A 14617-nucleotide genomic window follows, 5' to 3' on the forward strand; every position below is an offset into this window, starting at 1 on the left:
GTGGGATAGCTGGAGTCCTCAGTACCCCCTCCCTCCCTCCATGAGCATCCATTTGATTCTTTGGCTTTCCGTTACGCTTGTCACGCAGCACTGTGTAGCCTGGAGATTTTTTTCAAACGCTTTGGCATTTCGTCTTCTGTAACGGAGCTCTGATAGAACAGATTTGTCTCCCCATACAGCGGTCAGATCCAGTGTCTTCCATACGGTCCATGCTGGAGCTCTTTTTGGATTTGGGACTGCATTGCCACCTGTGCTGATCAGAGCTCCACGCTGGGCAAACAGGAAATGCAATTCAAAAGTTCACGGGGCTTTTCCTGTTTACCTGGCCACTGCATCCGAGTTCAGATTGCTGTCCAGAGCGGTCACAGTGGAGCACTGTGGGATACTGCCTGGAGGCCAATACCGTCGATTTGCGGCCTCTACTAACCCTAATCCGATATGGTAATACCAATTTTAGCGCTACTCTCGTTGGGGAGGAGTACAGAAACTGATTTAAAGAGCCCTTTATATCGATATAAAGGGACTTGTAGTGTGGACGGGTACAGCGTTAAATCGGTTTAATGCTGCTAAAATCGGTTTAAACGCGTAGTGTAGACCAGGCCACTGTGGAGCATAGATGTGTTTTTATTACCTTCAGCCTGGAGAAGCTGTGTTTTCCGCTGGCAACTGTTAGGAAGTGTTAGAAGTATGCGCCGAGCAACAAAAGCGTTTGGAAAGAGGGTGGTTATCTTCTTTGTGCACATATATTCTAGAACAGCCTTTTGAGTTGATCCTGCTGAAATGTATCTTGAAAGGGCTTTCAGTTCATCACCTAAATCACTCGCATCAATATCACGCAGGTCATCGTGTGTCAACACTGTCTCTAGTGCCCTGCATTGCTGGCGTAGGTCTTCTTCAGGTATAGTGAGGAGTTTTGGAATACCATACAACATCCCAAATATACTGCTGTGTTCCTTGAGCTGCATGAAACATTCTTCAACTGACTATTGCACAATCTAGCACCTGGTTAAAGAATTCAACTTTGAATTGTTGTTTGAGGTCTCTTATGGGATTATCCCGTGCCTCATAATCAAAATGTTGTCGTCTTCGGTGACTCTTATATTCTTGAATGAGTGGGAAAATAGCTTCAGTGTGAAGTTCCTCTGCTAACTTCTATGCGCTCTTGAAATCCCTCATCTGACTGGTAAGACTGTAGGTATGACTTTGGTTTGTCCAGTTGTTCCATTGCTCCAGATATATCAAGGTCAGCATCTTGGAGTCTCTTGCTTACAACATTTATTTCAAACAGTGTGTCATGCCACAACACTAAGCCACAAATTTGAAGTTATGTTTGTTTCTGGTGATTGCATTTCCTTCTGACACTGTTCTCCCACGTCATAGCATTATCCTCCATAATGGCAGCTATGGCATCATCTATCTTCCCAATTTGGTGTCTGATAGGCTTTATCTCTCCACTCGACTTTCCCATTGTGTGGCACTCAGTGGTTTCAGTGTCAGAGAGGATGTTCCCAGATGTTGCTTCAAAATTTGCCATCGATGGGTTGACACAGAGAAAAATACATAGATACTTTGAATTACATTAAAAAAATCAGCAGCCTCACTAGTAGCTGATGCTGCATCACTGACCACCAAGTTCAATGAATGAGAACTGCATGGGACAAAAAATGCTCGAGGGTTTAACTCTCGGATCCATGTCTGCACTCCTCTGTTCTTTCCTCTCATGTCAGCTATTGCAATTCCCATATTTTCCAGATTTTTTAAGAAGCATATTTGTCATACCAGCTCCTGTAGTAACATCAATGTCAGCAAATTCTAGAAAATGCTCTCTGACAGTCACCATTGCAGGGACATTTTCACTAGGTTCTATTGTTACAGAATGCACTGTTAAAGTCATTTGTTCCTTATGGCTGATGTCAGGTGTGCAGTCCAGAATAACAAAGTAATGCCTTGCTGACTTCAGATCTGCCACAATCTTCTGTTTGACTTTTGTTGCCAGTAACTGTATGATCTCATTTTGAATAGTTTTTCCAAGGTAGTTGTGTGTGTGTGTACGTTTCTTGGATGCTCCTGGAGTACAGCTTCAAACTTGGCCATCAGCTCCACAATTTTAAGGATGTTTCCATTGCTTGGCACATACAGCTGATCTGAAGTGCCACGCAGTGGTAGCTTTTGGGTAGCAAGCACTCTCACCGTGGCAATGAGCCTTTTCAGAACATTTTGCCAGTAAAGAGACTCTGACGCAATCTTTTCTTGATGCTGATCATCTATGGTGGCCTTTAACCTTAGTCTCATCTCAAGCTCTTTCCTTCTATGGAATGCTCTCTGGTGATTTGCTGCCTTCTCATGGCATGCCAAATTTCTAGCCATATTTTTCCAGTCCTTTGTTCCTGTAGAACCCAATATGGCTGGCAAATTAGACTTGAAAGAGTTTGCAATGAAAACAGTATGCAGCATTCTGAGTTTTTGGGTACATAAGCCATGGCCTCTCCAGTTTGTCACCATTGGGGATTTCACGCCAGTCATGTGTTGGATGGAAACTTCTATTTTCGTTGCCTTTGGGGAACATGAAGTTTTTCACTTGCTTTGGCCCATGCAGTACAAGGAACGCTCAAATGAGTCCACAGTCCTGGACCATCTAGGCTTAAGGAACTAAACTCAGCAACAGCTGTTGCTTGCACCTTCACCACATTCTTCTCTGATCTACACTTTCCTTCAGGAATGTACATGGTTACATCCATTTGAGATGGTGATATGGATGCTGCAGTAGCTGCCAGGTCACTTGCACTCTGACTAACTGGAAGATCAGACATCTCGTCACCACTCACATTCTCACTGGGGCCGGAAGGCTCACCGTGAACATTTGTATCTATGTATCTCAGGAGAGCTCCTTCCTGCTTAGATAGAAAAACTTCCTTTGCTTGCTTTCTTTTTCTGAAGACTTCCCCAGAGGGGCATTTTCTTTTTTTACTCATGACTGTTGTTCTATGCCAGCTATAGTGGCTCTCAACACTCAGTTGAAGGGGACAAATAAACAGGCTGGTAGCAAGGCCTGAGTGAGGGAAGATATCAGCGTCTTAAGGGCCTAACTGGCTCCTACTACTTCAGTTGACTGCCTGTTCTCCTCAGGTGGGTTTAGGGAAGCAGCAGGAAACAGGAAGCTCTCTGAGAAGCTGGTGTTAATCAGTCCAGGCTCCTGGGGGTGCTAGAAAGGTACATAAGAGGCTTCTCCTCCTCTTGCTCCCAGCAACTCCTGCTGCTTTCTGTTATTCCCTCTCACCTTTTCTCCTGCCTGCCTGTTATGTCTCTTGTGCCCTCCTTTCTCCAGCACAGCACTCCATCATCTCTGTGCATTTAGAGCAGAGAGTACATATGCACCAGCAGCAGACACAATTTTCTATGCTCTGGGTCCTAGTGGCTCCCTCCCCCCCGGTCTGGCACCTGCAGTGGCTGTCTCAGTTTGCCTCATGGTAAGGCTACCCCTGTTCCTTTGCTTATATAATGTTTGTGAAATTTACAGCAGAAATGTGAAATTAAACAGATGCTGAGGACAGGCTAAGTGCTCAAAAAGAAAACCTCTTCAAGAGTATCATGAATATTTTAAACTCTTCTGCTGACTACTTCTAGCATCTTGGCACATAACAATCCTTGTGGTTTCCCAATCTGTCAAATGGGGATAATGATGCTTACTTATCTTTGTCAAGTGCTTTGAGATCTCTAGATGAAAAATATTATTCACCTAAACAAAAATGTTAGTTAGCTGAACAATAAGGATGATCACGTACATTGTTTTCATTACATTGGCAGGAATTGCAAAGGAAAAGAGCAGGAGTGTTGGTGGGGTGTGGCAGTTACAACCTCCCAATTATTGGCAGTCATGCCTTTTCCCAAGGTCCTTGGGAAGTCTTCACCCTCCCAGATGTAGTGAACACTGCTCAAGTCCAATAGATTATAACCCTTCTGGTGAATCATGGCAGGCTTGCCAGTGGAAGAAGCTACCTCAGGAATGCAATATGGTACCTCTGCTCCTGAGGCACCTTCACTCCCCTTCTAGCAAGCTTCCCATGGTTCACCAGAGGATAGTCCTGGTCTGATGGAACAGGTCTGCTGGAGAACAGACTAACTTATGGGTGGGGGACCATGGATAGACTACCTGCTCCTCTCTGATAACCCAACTGTCTCTTCCTCTTGTCTCTGTCCTCCTGCCCATATCTTCCCCGTATCTGTAAGGCAACATCACCACAGATTTATTCATATATTTAAAAGTCAGAAGGGATCCTTAGATCATCTAGCCTGTCCTCTTGAATAGCAGTCCATAAAAATGTTACCCAGTTTCCGCTGTATTGAGCTCCCCTTGGAGAGCCCTGGTTGTGCTAGAGCCTCTGCAGCAGGTATCACACCTTGGAAAGCAAAGCCTATGTGTGTCAAGACATCAGCCGGTCCATCTCTGGCTCCCCACAGTGCTAAGGCATGGTGTACCTGATCTTGGACAGTACAAATTTATTACCTGGTTAAGTAGCATTAGATTAGTGTGCTTATTTCTTCAAAAGTAACGAAAATGGCTGAAGAAGTCTGGGTTCATTTATTTTTCCTGTGTGGCTCCATTTCGAATATGCATGCATGTCTTTTTTTCTACCTGACAGCAGGTCTGTAAGCTTTTCTTTGCCAATCTGTGTTGTTTCTGGCCTTCACGTTTTCACTAGCAATAGACTGCATGAGGAATTTAGCTAACAGATGTATATTGATGTGCATTCCAGGAAAGAATCCAACTCACTCTCCCATAGCTTTCTTGATGGTTCAGTGCTAATAGAAGTAAAAAGTAAAGTAATTTGTCACTAAAGAAAGCGGGTACTATTTCTAGAGTCACTTTCTGGATGATAATCAGGGTTTGAGAAATCCACTTGCCAGGTGCAACTGGGAAACTTTCCTGGGTGTGCCATGCCATCAGTTTCTGTACAATCTATTTTTAAAAGATAAAGTTTCTAAACTTAACAATTATGAAGATAAGTCTCCCAATGGGAACCAATGCAGTGTCTTGCAGACATCTAGCTACAGTGTTTTTACTGTTGCACAAAATTTCCCAAATGGTAGCACTGGAGGCAGGCACTGGTGCTATTCAAAACTGAAGAGAAACTAAAAAACCAAACAAGCTCCAGAGGCAGGGAGAGAGTAGGGCAATGGAAGCCATTGTCTTCTCTCATCAGTTAGGAAGCTCTGATGAGGGCAAGGCAGAAGGAAGAGGTCCCTTCTGTTTAATAAATGACTGGTAAAAAAACCAGTTTTTAAGCCCTTATTTCACTTTAACAAAAAGCCTTTGGCTGACATTATGGAAGCTTTTCTGTCTTTCACTGAGAGTAAAGAGATGGTGCTATCTGCACAAAATTCTGTTACACACACTTTACAGCACCCAACTTTTCCCTAAATTTGTTGCCCGTGCACACTAGGGCATCCCACCTCTACCTAGTTCCTAGGGCTCAAGGCATAACCTGGTTGATTTAGGCACCCCATCCTTTCCTAGTTCTTTGGGCTCCAGGCACATAACTTTACTCCTCCGAGGACTCCGGGCTCTATTCCTCCATGGGCTCAGGGCCCATTCCCTGTCGACTCAGGGCTTAATGTTTTGGGGGTTTTCAAGGTCTTTTACCAGTGAAAGAGCCTTACACAGTAATACCCTACTTAACCTCTATTTATTAACAATCACCAAAACAGTGCACACTCTAAGCATACAATACAGATGAACTTTTCTTGATGACCATCCAGGATCAGGTCATCTGAGGGACTTCAGCTTCTGCACGGTGTCATTGGTAGGGTGTTGAGGGCTGCCAGCTGTGATCTTGGGCCTGTGTCCTGGAGCTGGTTTCCAAGAACTTCCTTTTGCACCCCAGTTAATATAGTGAAACTTGAGTCTTGCTTAGCTGTCCCTTAACCAATCATTTTACTAAAATATTACTAAACAATTTTCTAATCAATCCTAACATATTGTAAAACAATTCTTTAACCAATCCTTCCCCACCACCATAGTTGAGTTGTACCTAGCAAAATTAGTTATGCAACAGACAGAAACAATCAAAGAACCAGACAGAGGCCATACAGATAAACAAGAGCAAAGTGGGGACCGTAAGAAAAAACAAAAGTAGGGGTTTTACAACCACAACTGTTGATAAGCGATTTCTTGCCAGATGGAATGCTATCAGGCAAAGTTTTCTTAAACCACCTTAAGATCAGTTTCTTTATCTGGTAATGGTGGGTACTATTAGGACAGGACTGTCTTCTTAACTTCCCAATATTACATTGTTTTTAATGTAATTCAGATGTCACATCTACACATTCCATTCTGCTTCTTGGCTCATGGCTGCAGAGAAAGGTCTCAGACTTACGATGTGAGTATAGGAAAAGGCCTTATCCTTACAGTTGGTTACCCACAGTCACAGTTGGTTAGATTATCCTTGCTTAGTTCGTTTTTATTCTCGTGTATGTGACCATAGTTGAAATGTTTCATAACTTTGACACTTCTGATGATGGCACTTGATTGTCCAGGATACTTCCAAAATTAAAGATAAATATCTTTACAAAATAGTCACAATAGCTAATTCTGAAATGTATTGGTTCCAGGACAACACTAATGGCATCCAAATGTTTCTTCAACAATTTGTCATAAAGTATTTGCTTACAATGGTCTCTTTTTTCATCTGCAAAAATAAATGGCCCCATTCTTCCCGATGTGGAAATAAATCCATCTCTGCACTGCCCTCTTGGTCTCTTACAACCCTTTAGCAGTAACGATCTTTCACGGCCACTAACCCAGTTTTAAGGCACGGAAATGAAACATGCACAAGGTAATGCTGACTCTGTCATTAGCTACCCTACCTTGCCATGTAGTTCTGGAAGAAGACAATGTAGCAGACAACAGCCTGTTCCTTTCTGACCTTGGACCTTTGCAGAGTACCTGCAGAGTCAGGGACAGTATTGTTGGAGAATTGGCACTCTTTCTGTTTCTCTCTCCCCCCACAGCCCACTCACAAAAGCAGAGGGGATCATGAGTGGTACTTAACAGGTAACACTGGCTTATTTGAAAGATATTAAAAAACAATGAAAGGCAGTATCTGAAATGTTGGGAAAAAATCCCTTCTTCACACTGTCTCTCGTGGCCTATAAACATTTTAATTTATAGATTTACATTTGGCATAAGCAGTTAAAATTAGTGTTTCATTGTAGGCAAACTGGTGCTGGTAATGAATATATAACTTATTTAAGGATGTTTTGTTGAACATTTTGTTTAAGTGCTCCTATGAGGAAAGCACAGGAAATAGCTGTTCTTTCTTCGAACTGGATGAAATCAATGTTAATTTTCCAGCTATTGATATTCCCCATATCTTATGTTCTTAACATTGATAGCTTTTGCCTCATTGTCAATATCATACTTATAAAATGAATGTTAAAATGGAAGATTACAGTTTCTTAAGTTCTGAGTTCGTTTTGTTGTATAAAAGCAAATGGAAATGAGACTACAGATCAAGAATTTCCCCGCTAAGTGATCTGGGTCTTGCTTCATTTAAGTCTTGGACCAAGGCCAAAATATTACTGCTGACTTGAAGGATCAGTCACTTTTGAAAGGTTCAATATCTTGGCCAAAGAAGCTAAGTAAAAAAAATAATAGATTTAAAAAAGTGGAATATTTTCTCCAATTATCTTTTCCAAGTCTTATGTTTTCTCCAGTATACGTAATTGGACTTCATCAAAAACCATAACACAACAACTACCACCACCCATAATAAAACAATAACACAACTTAATGGAAATTTTTTGACCAGCCCTGTTTATCATTGTACAATATCTGTAGAGTTTGGGTAGAGAGTAGTGAGTTAATTCTTAACCCTTTAGGTTATGGAAGTATTCAGCACCCATTATTTTTAATGAACAAAAGGGAAAATTATAATTTGTATTGCCTTAATTTATGTACCTTCAACATTTGTTTGTGAAAGACTGTTTATCTGTAGCATGTAGCTGCTGGTTTTAAACTCACTATCAACCATGAAAATCAGAAAAATTCTAATAAGGGGTCTGGACTCAAGCATTTTTGTGGTTTCTCTCTCCAGAGGGACCGTTTCTGCAAAGGGAGGCTTTCTCTTCATTTGTTTCTCTGCATCATTCCATATATATGTCTTTTACCAAATGCACTAGTAGAAGGCCCCTTTGTACCTCTGGATCGGAGGGGTATGCATAAATGTAAATGATTGTCTCTCATACTAGAAATGGAAATAGGCCTGTTATAGTTTATTTAAACTCAGACATACAGTTCAGCTTCATGTGAGATAGGAAAGTGACATATCTGAATATTTAGAAAAGGTGTCAATGGGAAAGAGAGGCAGAATTTGAAGGTGAACAGGAATTCAGTGAGTCTAGTCATAAATTAGCAGCTTTAAACAATGATTAATATTGAAAATATTAATTTTGAAGTGTATAGAAATACTTTAATACCTTTCCAGTGAAAAGCAGGAGAAAAATTGCATTAGCCCATATCTGTAAGTATCAGGAGAGTTGTAATTACTGTAAGCAATGTGTTGTGTTTCCTGCAGCATGATGGGTCCAATGAAATCTAAGAATATACTCTGTGAATTAATAACTGTGACTTGCATGAATACATGTAATGTTCTGCATTCTATCAGTTGTCTAAAAATGAATATGCTTTCTTAAAGGCATAATTAATAAGTGTAAGATTTTTCCATTTTAACTGTTTGACGTCGGTACTCCAATATGTCTGTCTTCAAGTGTTTTTACAGGTACAAAGATTGTATATGGTTGGAAAAAGCTTTAAAAGGCTTGATTATTTTTGAAAATAAAAGCTCATTGTTTGTAAAGCATATAGTATTAGATGTTTCTTCTGTAGGTAAAAAAAACTCTGAATTTAAATATGATACATATAAAAATAAAGTGAGATTTTCACAACAAAGCTAAGAATATTTTAACTTTTTTTGTAGCAGTATAATACATATTACGGCTTATATGCCATTTTCATTTGATAAAGAAGAACATTCGTTTATTAAAGTGGAAGTGAGAGTGGTTGGTAATTTTTTCAGATCATGTAAATTACATAAATACTAGAATATCAAAATGCTGTATGTTCTAGAGAGACCTGTTGTAAAATATTGTCCCAAGTGTCTTCTATACATTATCCTGTTTCCAATGTGACTTAAATAAGATAAGAATGATATTTTGAATATTTATTTGCTTCTGAAACAAATGGAAATGCTAGAAATAGAAATACAAGAAAATATTGTGAAATTATACATTATTGTACAGTTTTTTTTCATAATTTAGAGTTGTAGATACATATTCAGACAGTAAAATTTTCAGGAACATTGAAGTCTCATTCTCAAAGTGATGAGGGCACTTAAGAGCTTTTAAGTCCCATTGAAAGTCATTTTTTAAGTCAACCACTTCTGAAAATGAGAATTAAACTCCAGTCAGTTATACACTTCTGAAAATTTTACTTAGTATTCATGATCAGTTTGTAGTGGTGAAGCACTACTTTTCTCACTTATGTTATAATATATATGGTCCAATAATCTTTAAGCTATTACTAATGACTCTTTCCCATACACTTTCCTCTTATACATCTGTCTTCTTTTTAAAAATAAATACTATTTCACAACCAGACATAAGAAGTAACCATATGAGCCGACATAACAATGTGCACATTCAAAATACTGATGACAATGGGGTGGCAATAGAGTTATTTAAACTTTTTTAAAAGTAGGCAAGGTTGTTAGTACTTTAGACTACACACTTACCTGGCCTTTAATTCTTATCTGCTCTGCATATTAGAGCTATTGGTGATGACTATATGTACCTAGCAAAGGGTTTCCTGGCAGTGTGAAATAAATTCGTTCTGCTTTGTGTCCTGTGCATGATTCTGTCAGGTTGCCCTCTGCGTTGCTAATGCAATATGTCAATTCTCAGTTGGTGGTGACAAGTCTTTCCAGTGCCTCAAGGTGATCCTTTTAGTTGCTTGGATATACTGCTGTTTTACGCAGTGCAGCTAAATAGGAGCAGGCCTTTGTTTGTGGATAGGTGTGGTAGTGATTTAAGCACAGTGTGTGTCAGGAATTGGGCAGTCTTGATTTGTATCCTTGACTCTGAAACTGGCTTGGGGTCTAAGCCAAGACCTTTAACTGTCTACCTCAGTTTCTCCATCTCTAAACAGGGAATGATATTTGCATCATGGGGCTATTGTCGAGGCCTTGTTTATTTTTCACTTCTGCCACCACGGAATCCATCATTTATGGTATAACTTTGCTATAGAATTTAAGATTTCTTTTAAAATAAATAGGTATTTTGGTCCTTGTGGTTGTGAATATCAGCATAAAAATGTGAATGAATAAGTATAACTAGATTATCCTCCTGAATCTGTAGAAAGCATGAAAGAGTAGCTCTGCCCATTTCTCTCAGTGGAGCATTAATTCTGAAACTAACCATTTTATTGGCTGAGCATTTTAGCTGAAATGCTCACCTACTGTGTTTACCTCTGATTTCAAATTGACTTCCATGCCAAACATCCCATTTCCTACTCAACAGCTAAAATCCTTCGTAATTTATATGAAGCAGCTATGCATTTAGACAAAAATATGCAGCATATTGAAAACTGAGTTGAGGGTACAGTGTAAAATTGAATTCAGTGTCAAAATGAATGAGGGCTACTGTAATGATTATATTTTTGTTTAATTCATTTTAAAAATCTCAAATTTTAATGTAAGTGAAGCTACCATAGGATTTCTAGTTTGCCATGTCAGATACCACGAAAGGAATGATCTTGCACCAGTTTAGGTCTGGCTTGCCTTAAGGCATGTGGGATCCTAGCTAATGGTTGCAAAATGTTCTGAACACGGAAAAGAGTGCTGTGTAAATGCTAAATATCATCGTGCTATTAAAAGAAAATCTTTTGTAAAAGTATTGTTCGTAACCAACTTCCTTCTGCCCCACCTTTCATGTAATAGCTATTTTTCTTGTGATATAACCTTGTTCTTTAATTCTTTATGTCCTTCTAGGAAAAGGGGCTGATTTGAGCAAGCCGCCCTGTCGAAAAGCTAAGGACATTCGGAAGGAAAGAAAATTGCAAAAGCTTCTTCAAAACCAGCCACACACACTTGAAGGCTCTCCAAGTCAAGTGGAGCCTCAGATTTTACTCTCTCAAAACTCTAAATCTAAAGCGAATCAACCTAAGTCCATTGAAGACTTCATTTTTGCCTCCTTACCTGATGATGCCGCACATCAGTTAGAGGTATTGTCAATTACATTGCTATTAATTTATTTTTATGCACATACATAAGATAAATAATTTCTACCGTTAGAAGCAGCTTTCAAAGAAAAGACTTGTGAAAACATTTGAAGTGGAAAAGGCTCACTTTTAAAATAAAAGCATTGGAACAATGATAAACACTATTTACATTTCCAGCACTTAATTTGTCAAGTTTTGAAAATATATTTTGCTATAAAATATACATTATCAAGGAGATTTTCAAATGTACCTTAGTTATTTAGAAACATGTGCTCATAAATTGCCTAGCCATTTTTAAAAAAATTCCCCTGGAAATCTGATGACTGAGAAAAAAAAGGTGAGCCTTGCTGGGCCTCTAGAGGGCACTCTGACTCTTACAGTCGGGGGCTCTGATTAACTCTTATTATTTAACAAAATACTTTGAATCATGGTGTATAAAGTCAGTTTACAAATGAATGACTTAGAATTAGCTGAGTGTTATGAAGAGAAAAATGCAATGTAAAATTTCTAAAGCATATAAATATTTAACTGCCTATGATGATGAATCTAATAGGAAAGTAATATCTGTTCTTACAACTGAATTGAAAAGGCGTAGTACAAAACTCTTCCCTGTAAACACGTCTGAAATGATTTATAGCAGTTCATTAACATTTGCATCTGTAATTTTTTTTCTTAACTAAATGTATTGACTGCCATTATCTATTAAATGAGTTACAAAAGAATTAGTAATATACTGGCTACCAGCTGACAAGTCTGAGTTTTGAGAACTTTCTAAGCTTTTTGTTTGTTTTTAAATTGGACAAACATTGTTCCTGGAATATGAGACAGAGAATAGCTTATAGAAGACTTTCTTGCCTCTTCTATAAACTAGCACCTGGTAGTTATTGACCACCATGAGCAGTAGCATTCATAATATTGACTGAAGTTGAGAAATATAGTGCTTTGTGCTAATAGGTTGAAAAGATCACCAGTGTGGAAAAATAATGGCTTGATTTGTACAGCCAAAAAAATAAAGAAAGAAAACCCCCAGAGGCCTGGCTTATTCTTCCAAGTTTTCTGATACAGTTAAGTTACAGGAGAGTAGGAGAGGACTTATGTATTAAGAAGGAAGGAGGGATAGTTTACAGAAAGAATCTAGGCCTGTGGAATCTAGGCCAAGAGTTTAGGAGGATTTGCAGGAGGGAGCAAACACAACTGTCGAAGAGTGATTCCATGAGTTTTCATGGGTCATGGTGGATTTTATAGGCAATAACAGAATCTGCCCAGGACTGAAAATAATATTGTTTCCATGCTATCCTGGAAATTGAACACACTCTCAAATATGCCTGAAGATACAGAGTGAAGATGAGGTTGTCTATAGGGATATCACTTTTTTTCAGTCTAGGAAGCAACCATTTTCACTATAAACTAAAATTTCCAGTTATTACTTTTCATTGGTCATGAGGATGCCTGCTGTTGTAACTCACTATTAAATTCCAATTTCTGAAGCAACTAACATGTAGGAAATGGGGACAGCAAATGAGAAATGATTACCTAGGAAAGAGTACTGGAGAAAAGTATCTGGGATTATAATGGGGACTCCAAACTAAATATGGGTCAACAATGTAATACTGTTGCAAAAAAAGCAAATATTCTGGGATGTTTTTACAGGCATGTTTGCAAGTAAGATACGAGAAGTAATTCTTCCACTCAGCATTGATAAGGCCTCAGCTAGAGTACTGTGTCCAGTTCTGGGAAAAATGTGGACAAATTGGACAAAGTCTAGAGGAGAGCAACAAAATGAGGACAGGCCAGGACAAGAAGTAATGGGCTTAAATTGCAGCAAGGGAGATTTAGGTTAGACATTAAGAAAACTTCTTAACTATAAGAGTAGTTAGGCACAGGAACAAATTACCTAGAGAGGCTGTGGAATTTCTATCATTGGAGGCTTTTAAGAAAAGGTTAGGCAAACACTAATTGGGATGGTCTAGATCAGCGGTTCTCAACCAGGGTCCATGGCCCCCTGAGGGGGCTGTGAACAGGTTTCAAGGGGTCTGCCAAACAAGGCCAGTGTTAGACCTGCTGGGGCCCAGGGTGGAAAGCTGAAGCCCCACCCGGGGCTGAAGCTGAAGCCTGAGCAATTGCCCTGCTTGCTACCCCATAACATCAGCCCTGGCTTTTATATGCAGAAAAACAGTTGTGGCAAAACCAACTGGGCTGTGGAATTTTATAGCATGTTGGATTGGCCTCAGAAAGAAAAAGGTTGAGAACCCCTGGTCTAGATCAGTGTTTCCCAAACTTGGGACACCTCTTGTTTAGGGAAAGCCAGGGCCGGCGCTACCATTTAGGCAGCCTAGGCAATCGCCTAGAGCACCAGAATAATTGGTGGGCGCCGTTTTGCCGGAGGGGGCGGCAGGCAGCTCCGGTGGAGCTGCCGCAGTGGTGCCTGTGGACGGTCGACTCCTCGTTCGGCTCCGGTCAACTGCCCGCAGGCACGACTGCGGCAGCTCCACCGGAGCCGCGGGGCACCGGACCCTCCGCAGGCACCATTGCGGCAGCTCCACCGGAGCCGTGGGACCAGCGCGCAGGGTGGCGAAATTGCCGTCCGCCTAGGGCTCTCAAACCCCTAGCGCCGGTCCTGGGGAAAGCCCCTGGTGGGCCGGGCTGGTTTGTTTTTCTGCCGCATCCACAGGTTTGGCCGATCGCCGCTCCCATTGGCCACGGTTCTTTGCTCCAGGCCAATGGGAGCTGCTGGAAGTGGCATGGGCCAAGGGACGTACTGGCCACTGCTTCCAGCAGCTCCCATTGGCCTGGAGCAGCAAACCCTGGCCAGTGGGAGCTGCAATCGGCTGAACCTGCAGATGCAGCAGGTAAACAAACTAGCCCGGCCCGCCAGGGGCTTTCCCTAAACAAGAGGCGTCCCAAGTTTGGGAAACACTGGTCTAGATAATACTTAGTCCTGCACTGGTGTAGAGAACTAGATGACCTCTCCAACATTTATATGATTCCTGTGATTTTATGATTCCTCTCTTCTTTTCCTTTTAATTAGGAAAAGGTCTAACTGTTCTACTGTCATCACCGCAATGGAAGAGTGGCCTCCCTCTAAAAAGTATAAAGTTCAGACTTCTAAGGCTTAAGTGCATCTAGCATCTAGCATTTTTGCAGCATGATGTGAAATTACAGTAAAAGCACATTTTTAAATGATGGAGATCAGTTAGTGTCTTGCATTTCACCTATTGGCTTAGTTTTTGAACACTATTAGTATATTTCTAATATAAGAGATTAATTACCTTAAAATTAATACTTAGAAAAACTCAAATTTCATGCACTGAGAATAAAAGAGAACCTTCTTCATTTATCTGATAC

At 40.3% G+C, this 14617-nt stretch overlaps 1 protein-coding gene across 7 annotated transcripts in view; it reads left to right on the forward strand.

Annotated features, from left to right (window-relative positions):
* ATE1 (arginyltransferase 1) overlaps positions 1 to 14617 on the forward strand; it is a 180566-nt gene that overhangs the window by 16233 nt on the left and 149716 nt on the right. For all 7 annotated transcript variants that reach the window (XM_050959005.1, XM_050959009.1, XM_050959003.1 and 4 more), the window contains exon 6: positions 11043 to 11275. In XM_050959005.1, the coding sequence (XP_050814962.1) occupies positions 11043 to 11275 (233 nt within the window). The remainder of the gene's footprint in view (positions 1 to 11042; positions 11276 to 14617) is intronic.

The sequence above is a fragment of the Gopherus flavomarginatus genome, chromosome 6 (assembly GCF_025201925.1).
Source record: "Gopherus flavomarginatus isolate rGopFla2 chromosome 6, rGopFla2.mat.asm, whole genome shotgun sequence".
NCBI lineage: Eukaryota > Metazoa > Chordata > Testudines > Testudinidae > Gopherus > Gopherus flavomarginatus.